We start from the raw sequence: 13059 nt of genomic DNA, 5'->3' as shown, positions 1-13059 counted from the left end.
GAGGAAGTGGAAGCAGCCGGCGCGCCCCTGAGCAGGAGGTCTCCAGCTCAGCCCTTTCCCTCTCCAGGTCGACCTCACACTGCTAGAAGGGGGGTGTCTGTCTGTGTGTGGTGGGGGGTGCCTTGCCCATGGCCAGCCCGCCTTCTGCTGCTGCTGCCCAGGCAGCCCCTCCCCCGCCAGCCCCCCAGGCCCTTCCGGCTGCCCCTCGGGGCCCTCACCGCCCCTGCAGCTACTCACTTGACCGGCTTCTCCAGGGTACAGAAGGCAGTGAAGGCCTGCAGCTGCTGCTGGACGCCAGCCAGGGAGTTGGCAAACTTCTGGTTGCTGATGATGCCGATGGTGAGCTCGATCCACTCCAGCAACTCGCTTGCAAGAGACTCGTAACGCTCGATGATCTTCTCAATCTCCAGGATCTGATCCAGCACCTGCAGGCGGAGGACACGATGAGCCCACCACAGACCAGTCTGCCTGAAGCCCTGCAGACACTTCCAGTGGGAAGATCTGCCAGCAGAGTGGAGTGATGGGAACAAGCTCAGAAGGGATTTGATGATGGAGGAGGAGGAGGAGGAGGAGGAGCGGTCTGTCAAGGGCTCCTGGCTGGGTGGAACCTCCATGTTCAGAGGCAGTCTACCTGCAAAGAGCAGTTGCTGGGAGGCAAGCGGCAGGGGAAGGCACCTGCCTTCCTGCCCTGCTGGTGAGCTTCCAGGAGGCATCTGCTGCTGCTGCTGCTGCCAAATCAGGACGAGCTCCCAGGTCTACTGCGAATATTTATATCCCACCCTTCAACCAAAGTTCTCAAGGCGGTTGACATAGAGAAATGAAACCACACATCAACAAGATGGTCCTCGCACTGCGGCTGTTGCTCCAGGCTGCAGGAGTCCCTCCTGCTCTTAGGGTTTTCCAGCCCTGCCCTGCAGCTCTGGAGAGCCTCAGCGGTGCCTCTCAGAGACCCTGGAGCCCTTCAAGGTGCACAGGATGGACTGGAAAAGGAAAGCCTCCCCCCGCCCACCCCACGCCAGCCCTGCCTGCAGACTTCCTGTGTCAGTCGTACCTAAGAGTGCGGCCACCCGCTCTGCAGCCAGGGACCCCCTCCCCCATGACAGCGGAGCAGGATACCACCCTAGTGGTGCTGGGCTGGAACTCAAGCTGGTCCAGGGGCCTCGGCAGAGGAGAGCCCGGGGCCCCCAACTGCCTCGGCAGGCCTGCAGCGGCAGCCTCCCTCGCCTCTCCCTGCCCTCCTCCCATCGCAGACTCGCCTTCCCGATCCGCTTCCCCTCCACGGCCAGGGCCTTCATCTTCGAGAAGTAATGGTAGAAGGAGACGACGTACGTGATGATGGACTTTTCGTCGGGGTTCTCCATGTTAACATCTGCCAAGGGAAGGAGAGGGTGTGAGGCAGGGGGTGGGCAGGGTAGCTTGCCAGGGCCCCCGCATCAGGAGCTGCCACCCAGGGCTTCCACTGGGACCTCACCTCCCGCTGGAGGGCTCTGCCTGAACACACGAAGCAGCCGTCTGCAGCTGGCCAAGAGCAGCTGTCTGTCTAGCTGCAGAAGGCGGTGATGGCGGTGGTGGGTCGGTCTGTACTTAGGGCAGGGCAGGCAGGGCGACCGCCCTGGGCCCCGATCTTTTAACCCCCCATTGGAATTAACTGAAAGGGGGCCCCACACTGGCTGATTTGCCCCGGGCCCCACACCCTGCCAGCCCTGGGGGAGGGGTCTGCCTGACAAGAGCTTCCTGGGCAGAGGGTGGGGGGGGGTCTTTCCCAGCCTGCCTGGGCCCCTTGAACTGGAGGTGCTGTCAGGGCTTGAACCTGGTGCCTTCCGCTTGCTAAGCAGGGGCTGCACCACTGAATTGTGGGCAGCATTTTGTGGCTGCAGGTTTCCCCCTCTGGGGCCAAGAGCAGCTTCACAGCAGGGAGCAAGTTTGGGCTGTGGTCACATCACAGGGAAAGGGGGCCGTCCTTCTGCCTCCCCCCCCAAACTGTGTCCAAATGCCCGGCCTTCCTCAGCTGCTGGGCATTCCAGCCAGGGAGCCTGGATGTCCTGGCTGGTTTGGCCCCAAGAGGGGGGGGGGCAGGAGCAGAGAAGCAGCGGCATGCACCACGTGCTTAGACTTCCCTTGGGGGGGGGGGCTTCAGTCTCTCTCTCTCACACACACAGGTCCGAACATGGAGGCTTCCACATCCGGTGGCTACACTTTGGGGAGGGGTGATGGCGGATGTGATCCAGTCACCCCTCCCATTGAGGGCTCCGGCCATTCTGCCAGGAAACTGAAAAACACACTTGATAACGGAGACGGGGGTGGTGGGGGTGGAGCGATGCAGCTGGTAGTGAAGTCACCAGAGAGGAGGGTGCAGAAATGGGTCTGAATCGAAGCGAGGGGGAGCTGGAACACCCACTTGCTGGTGCCATGGACACTTGGGGCCCAAGGAGCCCCCGTCATTTTGTGTGGTGCAGAACGGTCTCCAGAGGGGGCCTCAGGAAGTGGGGAGGCAGGGAGGGCAGAGCTCCTGTCCTCATTCCCGGCTGGGGGCTTCCCGGAGGCAGCTGGCGGGTCCTGGCCCAAGGAGGGTGCCAGCCGTGATGGGAGGCGGCGGCGGCGGCTGCTGCTTCCGCCGCCACCTCTTTGCCTCTCCTGGGCGCTTCCCAGACTAGCCGCTCAAAGGCGGCAAAATGGTCCGTTCAGGCAAATCACTTACAAAACGTAACACCTGAAGGGGCAGCAGTCGTGCGAAAACTAACTACCCGGAAAAACAAGACCCTTTTTTACGTAAGATCAATGACGTCGTAGCACTAGGTCGCAGCAATTAAATCCGAAACAAGGCAGCCGACGTATGAGCGGCAACCGGGTGCTTTCGTCGGGACTGCGGTGTCACGACACAGGAGGTGTGGAAGCCCACTTCCGAGAGGTGCCGTGACCCGTTGCGGGGCCTAGTCTGGAAAGCGCCCCGGTGAGAGTTGTGCAAGGCAGAGGCGGGAGTGTCTGGGAGCTGGAAGGACAGCAAGGCGGGACACAAACCGAAGGGAAGGCCCGGCCAGAATGATCCGATGGCGGCCCGTGAGACCCCAGGGTCAGAGGAGAGGCTGGCAGGGCACAGACGGGCACCAAGTGGCCCACCTGGCAGAGGAGGAAGCGGGGGCTGGCCTGCCAGGCCCAGGACTCCGGGGTCCAGCTCCGCCACTTCCCGCCTGCTGCAACACCTGGACGGAGCCCACGGCCATCTCCGTGGCATCAGCGTGACCGGCTTGGGTGCCCTGGGCTCTTGGCATCCCTGCTCAGTTGCCTCGTTGCGGGCTCGGCTGTGCTGCAAACTTCTGCTTTTTGCGCAGATCTCTAGCGAGGCCCGGCCTGCGCCAGGCGGTCCTGGGCCCAGGACGGCTTCTCGGCCACACAGCTTTGCGCAGGATTGATCAACCCACTCGGGCCCGAGGAAGAGGCCTTGGGTGGAGTCAGACCCTTCTGGGCCAGTCTGGTCTGCGCTGACCGGCAGCAGGAGTTCCCAGCACCTCCTGTCCAAAATCCTCCCAGCGGGAGATGCTGCCAGGGAGCGGCTCCAGGGCCTTCTGTGTGCAAAGCAGTGCTCAGTGGGTCAGTCTGGGGGGCTACCTTCTGGGTCGAGCAGTTTGGCCAGGCCCAGCTGCTGCTCAGCGGTATTGAAGGCCTGCTGGAGGTTGAAGGTGGCATTGGATTTGGTGAGCTTCCTGAAGTCGATGATATCTGGCCTGGAGGGGGAATAAAACGACACGTCTGAGGAAGGTGGGGCTCTTCCCTCCTCCACGCCTCCTCTTGGCTTTGGTTCGTCCTCACGAGTCGCGGGGTGGGGGGAGCCCAAGGAGGCGCAGCGGCCTCTGCTTCCTGGCGGCAGCCTGGCAGCTCTCCTCTCTGGCCATGTGTCAGGTAGAGCGGCTCAGTTAACCAAGCAGCTCTACCTGACGAATGGCCAGCCTGCAGGCAGCACGGCTCTCTGGCGGGGTCGGCGGGGAGAGGGGCCACCCGAACTGCCTCCTTGGGTGCCCCCCCCAGCTCGTTCAGATGAGCCACTACTGGTTGCAGGTTGCAGTGTGTGTGTGTGTGTGTGTGTGTGTGCACAGGCTATTCACGGCACAGGAAACCTTGCCTGCTGACGCTGATGCCTCCACGGGTGTCTTTGCCCGAGTGCCGCTGCTCCCCGGTCCCCTAGATGAGGCACCACCTTCGTCATGGAGCCTGCCCAGACGGTGGCGCTCCACTTCCAGCCCCCAACTCGGCAGCTGAGGCCGCCCCCTCCCCGGCGTGTGAGTTCAGCCTGCAGAGAGCCTGAGCCCGGGGCACCTGTGCTTGTGGATAAGGGCGTTGAAGGCCAGCCCATCTCTCCAGCTGGTGGTGAAGTTCTGGATATTAACCTCCGGGTACCTGAGGAGACAGTGAGAAGAAAGGGAGTCAGGAAACACGGGGAAGAAGAAGACCACCCGAGGAGCCCTTGCAAGGAGACGGCCGTGGCGTTCCTGGCCAGCCCCTGAACGATGCTCTAGGCACTGCGGCGTCCAGCTCTGGACCCGGGGTGGGTCAGCGAGAGGACCGGCAGGGCAGGAAGCAGTCTGCATCTGCCTTGCTGTGCCAGAGGACCAGGGGACTTCCTGGAATCCACTGGCAGCCCTTCCCTCTCTGGAGTCTGCGATGACCAGGCTGGGGTCTAGATCGGGTGCGGCATCGCGCCGAGAAAGGGGAGGTGTTGCGCCCATGGAGACGGACAATAGAGCAAGGGGCTCCAGGGCAGAGCATTCTTGCGCCAGATCCCACAGGAAGCCATGTCCCCACCTGCCCTCTTGTGCTCACCCTGCTGTCTTCATCTGGCACCAGAGCAGCAGAGCATCCTTGGCGGAGCGCGTCTCCCTGTTGTCCTCCGTTTCAATCTTGATCACCTGGATCTGGGCGGGAGCCGGGTGGGGGTGGGGGGTGAGGGGCAAGGAGCCACGCCCCTCCCCCTGCCCCGTCCCGGGTGCCTCTTGCCAGAACCGCCTTCTGTAGAGCAGCTTCCAGTTGGCGACCCCTTCCCGTCTCTGCCCTCGAGTGGGGTGGCCCAGACACACGGAGGCTCACAGCTGCCCGCCCCCCGACACACACCCCCGTGGCATGCCCCAGCTCTGGCTGCATGTCCTCACCCTCCGTGAGGCTGGCTCAGTGCCTCTTTCTGCCCAGCTGGCAGGGGTGGCTTGTCCCTAACGGGCCGGGGGGCTGCCCAAGGAGGCGCAGCTGCCTCTGCTTCCCAGCAGCAGCTCAGGGGCTCCTCTCTCTCTTTTCCCACCTTCCCCGAGAGCTGTGCAGGCTGCAGGCTGGCCTTCGACAGGCAGAGCTGTGCATTTAACCGTGCAGCTCCACCTGATGAATGGCCAGCCTGCAGGCAGCGTGGAAGAGAGAGGAGCCATCTGAGCTGCTGCTGGGAAGCAGAGGCAGCTGCGCCTCCTCGGGTGCCCCGCTGGCTCCTAAGGACAAGCCGCTTCTGCCGGCCAGCCGCCTCCTGGTGCCACGGGAGGTGGGAGGCTGTGGGGAGGCCCAGCTGCCCCGAGCAGGCTGAGCTGGGGGAGGCTCCTGGAGGCAGAGGGGGCGCCAAGCCTCCTTTGGAGCCCGCCCCCTCCATCGCTGGGGCCCTCACTGCCGCTCCCAAGCCACACAGCGGCCTGCCTCCCCGTCAGACCTCCCTGCAGTCTTCCATGCGTGGCCTACCTGGAATCTCAGGATGATGGTCCAGATGAGGCCCAGTGTGAGCCGGTGGTTGCCGTCGACAATGTCATGGGAGCCCACGTTCTCCAGGTGGACCCGCTGCTCCTTCAGGAACTGCAGGGCCTTGTCCACGTTCTCCAGGGAGTGGATCCTCATCCGCCCACGGGTGGGCTTGGGCTTCCAGGGAGACAGCAGAAGCGCCCGTGGGGCCAAGCCAGGGGAGAGGCCACCTCCAACCCCAGCCCCCCGCCCCACCCACTCCCCACCTCCAAAATGCTTCTCGCCTCACAGGCTCCCCTGCAATCCCAGAACCTGTCCTGGGACCGGTGATGTTGCAGGAAAGACGGAAGTGCCTCTGACCATCCACGGAATGCCTTCCCTTGAGCAGACTGTAAGCCGGGGTCTGGGCTTCGGGTCAGGTTTCAGCCACAGCAGCACGCAGAGAGAGAAGGCGTGCCTCCCTCCTGCCTCGTCTCCCCCTGAAGACTCCACGGCCAGCCCCCCCCCCTTACCAGTTGCTCTCCTGACAGCACCTCCAGCAGCTTGGTCAGCATGAATCCATCCCGCAGGTCCGTGTAGAGATCGCTGATCCGACAGGAGACTTGGGCCAAGTGGGAGTTGACCCATTTGGTGAAGGTCTTCTTCTGTACGGCATCTCGCTCATCTGGAGAGGTCAAGCTTATTAGGGGCTGCCTCTCATGGAGCACCTCCATGTCCAAGCTCCCTCCCCTCCTGCAGCACCAGAGAGGACCCAGGAGTCCTTTGACCCTGAAACCCACATTCGGTTTATTTCAGGGGAACTTCGTGGCATCATCAGATTGTGGCATCATGGCATTTGCTTTGCCTGTTGCCACCTCTGCTGCATTCCAGATCTGTTGCTGCTGCTGCTGGAGGCTCACAGTAGACTCCCCTCTGCTTAATCTGAGGTTGAAGACTGAGGTCAGGTATTTTGAGAGAGAGGGAGAGAGAGAACCCACAGGGCAACCCTCAGCAGCAGTTGGGACCAACTGGTTTCATGATTCACATAACAGGTGTGCATACCAGCAAATCAAATGCTGATTCAGCCATCCATCTTGTCCTCCCTTCCCAAAGCTTCAGGCAGACCACCTGCTGCTTAACAAAGGTCTGGTTCACACAACTATTTGAATCTAGGTTCAAAGTTGGTAACCAACACTTGTGTAATTGTGTGAATCCACACCAAGGTTACCAATATTGGTTTGTGTCCCAATATGAATCTGAGATTCCCACTTGGGTGCAAGTTCCCATAATCATGCTAATGTCAGTTACCAACGTTAAACCTATATTTGAATGATTGTGTGGACCAAGCCAAATGTTTTTAAAACCTGCAGGTATAATTCCAGCACAACCCTAGGCACATCTACACAGAAGGAGAGATGTGAAGGCCTCAGGAAAAAACCAAGAAAATTTCAGGGCTTTTTTTCTTGGTCCCCCACCCCCCAAAAAAACCCATTTCCAGGTGTTTGTTGTGGGTTTTTGGGGAAAAATAAAAACTCAATTTCCCCTGAAATTTTCTGGGTTTTTTCCGAGGTCTTCAAATCTCTACAGAAGTAGATCCCACTGAGCAGCAGGACCTCTTCCCTGGTAAGCATGCTTGGATGACAGCCTTATTCACGGAAACTTTATTCTATTGCCTTATTTCAAACTAGGCCCATCCATGACTGGGCAAAGTCATGCTGCAAAGAATGCACGGATAGAAAAGTTCAAGAAATTAAATCTATGTAATTTTTTTTTATTAATGTGCTTGCAAAAGGGAAATAAAAGAACAATTTGAAATTTGTACGATTTCAGCTTCAAACGCTATTCATTTTATTGTACAATGATCATATATGGTAATTTGAATCTGAGAAAGATCATCTGCTTTTCTTGTTGTCTGTGAATTATTGATTTGATTACTGAGCATTAAAAATCTGATGAGAACAATTAACTGTTATTGTTAATAACATATAGTTTAACTATTATTATATTCAGTATTTCTGCTACCAAAAAAATTATTTAAACTTTCACCAAGCATATTCCACTGTAAAAAAATTAGTGCATTCAGCTAATTTCAGTGGTAGGATTGTGTATGCAAAATTTGGTATCTATAGGTCATCGTGAAGTATGACTCTTTTGCACAAACAAACCAATTCTTCAAAATATATACTAGATCAGGGGCATAGCTAGGAGAGAGGGGACCCGTGTTTATCCCTCTCTCTGGTGGCCCCTCAGAGTGAGGGAGATAATGAAGAAAGTAGGGAGGGCTGGAGCTGGGGAGCCCTCAGGAGCTCGGGGCCCGGGTTCTTTGAACCCATTCATTCAATTACAGCTACTACAGCCCTGTAATAGATTATCCCCACAAGCAATTTAAGAATAGTTGCAACTCCCATCTGGAGAAGGGAGTGGAAGAGGCTTTGTGATACCAACAGTGTTGGCCAGCTGGAAGCATCCACAGCACTCTGGAGAGGAAAGGGCCGTGTAGACAGACCACAGTGGGGCGCTTCTAACTCAGCCCCACTGCTGTAAAGACATCACATCTGCCTTCCGACTGACCATGCTGATCTTGTTGCTCTGTGCCTCTGCCTCTTACTTGGGCTGAGTGCATCTGCGAGAGCACTTTGGGAAACGGGCCTGCCAGATCCCTTGTTCTGGTGTACAGCCGGCACTAGAGCAGCCAGTGTGAAGCCCTGGCAGGACGCCCCCTATCCCGCCCCCTGAACAGAACCTTCCTCACAAGTCTGTGATTTGGCATCTCCCCTGAAATTCCTCATGGGCGAAAGCAGGCCAGAACTGTGCAGTCGTGTACATAGGAACCTTGGACTTACCAGCTAAAGCCTTGATCCGAGAGCACTCAAAGAGCTTGGCAGTAGCCGTGGTCTCGTCCCAGGGCCGGTGGTGATGCTCAGCGGTCTCCCACCGTGGGTTGTTGTGCTGCTGCTGCTGCTGCTGCTGCTGCTGCTGCTGGGCCTCCATGTTGTCCAGCTTGGCTGGTGTGACATTCGCCATCTTTTCTGGGAGCCTTCACAGATCTGCTGGAGGGGTCTTCTTCGTGAGCTGCTGCAGCCGCAAGGGGTGACCAAGTCTGCCTGCTAGGTTTCAGATTGCAGAGAGCACTATATAAATGGATACATCCACGCAAGGGCATCCTTTCCAAGGAAAGCTGCGAAGCAGACCTAGTTGGCATGTTATGGAGCCCGCCTGGAGCTCCCTACAGCACAGGGCTCCCCGGCGTTTGGACTACAGCTCCCACTACATGGGAGGGAATTCCCAAAGTTAGCTGTGCATTATGCAAAGAATACAAATACAGCGCATATTTATACACTGCTTTTCAACAACAAAGTATTTTCTGCTGCCGGTCCTAAATCCCTTGCTGGTCCATTTCATTGGATGAGTTATGCAAGAGGAAGAAAATTGTACCCCTTTCCTGTCAACATAAGAACAGCCCTGCTGGATCAGCCTCCTGTTTCCCACAGTGGCCCACCAGATGCCTCTGGGAAGCCCACAGGCAAGAGGGGAGGACACAGCCCCTACCTATGCATCCATAAGAAGAGCCCTGCTGGATCAGGCCCAAGGAAGCCTCTCTAGTCCAGCATCCTGTTTCACACAGTGGCCCACCAGCTGCTGCTGGGAAGCCCACAGGCAAGAGCGGAGGGCATGCCCCCTCCCCTGCCACTGGTATTCAGAGGCATCCTGCCTCCGAGGCTGGGGGTGGCTATAGCCCTCCGACTAGCAGCTGCTGATAGACTTCTCCTCCTTGAATATTCCCAAACTCCTCTCAAAGCTATCCAGGCTGGTGACTGCCACATCCTGTGGCAGATAATTCCAGAGGTTAATTATGCATTGTGTGAAACAGCACTTCCTTTTGTCGGTCTTAAATTTCCGGGCCATCAGTTTCATGGGATGGCCCCTAGTTCTAGTGTTATGCAAGAGGGAGAAAAAATTCTCTGTCAACTTTCTCCACACCATGCATGATTTTATAGACCTCTCTCCCCTCATTCATCTTTTTTCTAAGCTAAATAGCCCCAGGTGTTGTAGCCTTGCCTCCTAAGGAAGGTGCTCTAGGCCCCTGATCATCTTGGTTGCCCTCTTCTGCACCTTTCCCAGTTCTACAGTGTCCTTTCTGAGGTATGGTGACCAGAACTCTATGCAGTACTCCAAGTGTGGCCGCACCATAGTTTTATATAAAGGCATTATAATTTTAGTATTTTTATTTCCAGTCCCCTTCCCAATGATCCCTAGCATGGAACTGGCCTTCTTCACAGCTGCCCTGCACGGAGTCAACACTTTCTGAGCTGTCCACCACAACCCCAAGATCTCCTTCCTGGTCAGTTACTGACAGTTCAACTCCTATCACCATATATGAGAAGTTGGGGGGGGGCCTCAATATGCATCACTCCAAAGATGCTCAGAAGAAGCCCATGGCCTGTGTCCACACATCCCCTTTCCTTGGCACCCAACAGGGCTGCAAAGGGAGTGACCCACTTGGTTCCAGCAGGAAAACCCCAGAGCTGGTGCAGGAAGCCAGAGCGCGCCCCCCCATTCCCAGTGGAGGCAATAGCAGCTGATGGTGCCTCCCTGGTGCAGTGTGGGGCAAAGGCCAGCGGACTTGTGGGGCAGCAGGAGAGGCAATGCCTTGCCTGCAGCCTTTGGCTGAGGAGCACATGTTTGGTGTGGGGCAAACGGACTGGCTTGAAGGGAGGCAATGGGACCCTCGCATCGTATTCCACCCCCGGGTGCTCCAGGCACCTTTGCTGGGGGGCAGCGTGTCCATTGCCAGACACGCAGGGGCCACCTCCTCCCCGATTCTCCCTGGTTCTCGGGACTGGGCTCCTGCAGGCAAAGCACAAGGAGAGGACAGGAGCCAGCTGGGGCCAGGGAGACCCCCCGCCGACACCTCCCCGTCTCCGCTTCAGGCCACCTGTGCCTTGGCGGTGCGGCCATGAGTGTGGGCGGCGTTTTGCACGGCTCGGTTTGGGCTCCTCCTCACCCCATGGCACCAGCGGGAGGGCTGGCATGCAGCTGCCTACCTCCCCCCCAACTCCTCCCCAAGGAACCTGGGGCTTGAATGGCAACCCTGGAGCTGCAGCACCACTGAGGCTTAGCAGGCACAGAGCAGCCCACGGTCCCCGAGAGCCCGGATGAGGGGGGGGGGTGTCAGTCTGTCCGACTTGGATTTGTGGAGCCATCACCACATCCTGTGGCAGAGGTGAACTGCCTGCCGAGTGACAAAGGAGGACTCCCTTTGGTCAGCCCGACATTCCCCGGCAACCAGTTCCCCGGGGCTGGTATGGCAAGAGAGGGAGGAGGATGTCTTTCTGCCACCCGTGCTCTCTGCACCATGCACCGTTTTGCAAACCTTGATCATGTCTGAGGCTTCCACGGAAACTTCTGGCTGCGGACGGATCTGGGCCCAGGACTCACCCGCCCCCCACTTCCCCACTGCCCTATCCCAGCCCCCTGCAAGTGTCTCTGCGTAAAGGGGCCAGCCCTCCTGTCAGGCACCCCTGGTCTGGGATCAACTGCTCCTCCATTCACCTCGGCAGTTTGACTGCAGCGATGCACAGAGGTCTTCACACAAATAACTTAGCATATGTGCAAGTATCTCAGATTCATCGCTGACCAGTGACACAGAAATCCACCTTCCAAATGCTGCAATTTTCAGATGGCAAAGCTCAGCACTTTAAATGCTGGAGCAGCAAAATTGACACATCTGGTCCTCATGCTGGGGCCCAATCCACTGGGAAGTTCTCTGGTACAGACCTCATGGAAATGGGTGGGAGCCACACAAGGGCACTGCAGCAGGGGCCCCATGCATGGCCATGAGGCTTGTGCAAGAGAATGTCCAGATGGATTGGGGCCCCCATGGTCTGGCCCGCCAGACAGTAGTGGAGGCATGTGCGGATGAGACAGGCAAGTCACTAGCCATGGCTGGCATCAGGCCTGTCCCAGAGCAGGAGGGGGGCAGGTGTCCAGGGCCCCATCTGTAGGGAGCCCTGCACTGCAGCACAGCAACAGAGCCTCCGGAGGGGCTGGGGAGACTCGGGTTCCTCACAGACACCCCAATTATTCTTGCCTTGGGCCCCACAAAGGCCAAGGGCAGCCCTGAACGGCAGGAAAGCCAGCCCCGCTCAGGACAGCAAGTGTGTGTGCGCGGGGGGGGGGCCGGGGGGGCTCCAGCTGGGCAAGGCCGCCGGGTGGCTTCTGCCTTCTGGCCACCTCCGGCTTGGGGCATGGCCCGGCCCCGCCGCCGGCAGCGCCTTTAGGGGCGCCGGGAGCTTGCAGGTGCTGCTGCCGTCACACGGACGGCGCCCTCATCCAGCGGGGCTGCGGGCAACGGGGGCAGCGGAGGGAGCAGCCCCCGCCGGGCCGGGCAGGACGGAGACCTCGGCTGACCTTTCCCGTCCGCGGACACGCGCAGCAGCTCCCTCCCCGGGCCCGCGCCTCCCTTCGCCAAGCTTTGCGACGGGCGGGGGGGGGGGGGCGCATGTGGCAGGCTCCGGGCAGAGCCCAGGCTCGGCGGGCAGCGGCTCTCCGCGGGGCAGTCCGGCGGCTGCAGGCCTGGCCTGGCGGCGCCCCCTTGGGAGCCAGACCCACCCGGGAGGGCCTCGCCTAGGCCTGGCCCAGCCAGCCGCTCCCTGCTCGGCGCCTTCTCTGGGCCGGCCAGCCCCACACCCCTGAGTACTGCGCGCGCGGCGGCCGCGGCGGCGGCGGCGCGCGGGGGGGTCCCTTTCGCGCCCTTGGCGGCAAACAGCGGGCAGCGCGGCCCCCTCAGACCCCTCGCCCGCCACCTGCAGCCAGTGCCGAGGAGGACTCACCGCTCCCGCCGGGAGGAGCCTCCGCCGCCGTTGCCGGTCTGGGTGCCCCCAGCTCAGAGGCCAGGGCGGCTTGAGGAGGCGGCGGCGGCGGCGGCGGCGGCGGCAGCAGCGGCAGCATCCCTCGGCCGGGGAGGCAGGGCTGGGGCTGGGGCTGGTGATGCCCGGCGCAGCCCAGCCCTGCCTGCCAGCATCATCAGCACGGCCCGGGCCTGGCAGCCAATCCCGGCGCTCCCCGCTCCCTCCCACCCCGCGCGGCCAGGCCGTGCAGGGGAGCCCCCCGCCCCCCGCGGCGCCGCCAGGAGCGCTTTCCAGGAAGGCGCCGCCGAAGCCTGGGGCGGCGGCAGGGCTGGCGGGGCTCCCCTTGCCCGCTCGCCCGAGGGCGGGAGCTGCGGAACTGCAAGCCCCGCCGCGCCTGCCTGCAGGGCTGCGCGGGCGGCTGTGCCCAGGAGGAAGGACGCACTGCGGCCGGTGGTGGGGCGGGGGAGAGGGGGCTGGCCTGGGCCTTGTCCTCGCCCCGGCCTGGAGGAGCACTCCCCTCTCTGGGCAC

General features: G+C 60.0%; 1 protein-coding gene across 2 annotated transcripts in view; it reads right to left on the bottom strand.

Annotated features, from left to right (window-relative positions):
- SPTBN4 (spectrin beta, non-erythrocytic 4) overlaps positions 1-12745 on the bottom strand; it is a 51840-nt gene extending 39095 nt beyond the window's left edge. Inside the window, exons 1-9 of one of the 2 annotated variants that reach the window (XM_053267209.1) lie at positions 12513-12745; positions 8523-8786; positions 6213-6364; positions 5704-5877; positions 4816-4907; positions 4312-4392; positions 3607-3722; positions 1257-1369; positions 238-425 (exon numbers count right to left, since the gene is read on the bottom strand). In XM_053267209.1, coding sequence (XP_053123184.1) covers positions 238-425; positions 1257-1369; positions 3607-3722; positions 4312-4392; positions 4816-4907; positions 5704-5877; positions 6213-6364; positions 8523-8703 — 1097 coding nt within the window. In that variant the 5' untranslated portion in view covers positions 8704-8786; positions 12513-12745. The remainder of the gene's footprint in view (positions 1-237; positions 426-1256; positions 1370-3606; positions 3723-4311; positions 4393-4815; positions 4908-5703; positions 5878-6212; positions 6365-8522; positions 8787-12512) is intronic. The other variant, XM_053267210.1, reaches the window with a different exon arrangement.
- Positions 12746-13059: the final 314 nt, after the last annotated feature.

This window comes from Hemicordylus capensis, chromosome 7 (assembly GCF_027244095.1).
Source record: "Hemicordylus capensis ecotype Gifberg chromosome 7, rHemCap1.1.pri, whole genome shotgun sequence".
Lineage (NCBI taxonomy): Eukaryota > Metazoa > Chordata > Lepidosauria > Squamata > Cordylidae > Hemicordylus > Hemicordylus capensis.
Note: the sequence above shows the minus strand (reverse complement) of the source record. Positions and strands in the feature narration are given on the sequence as shown.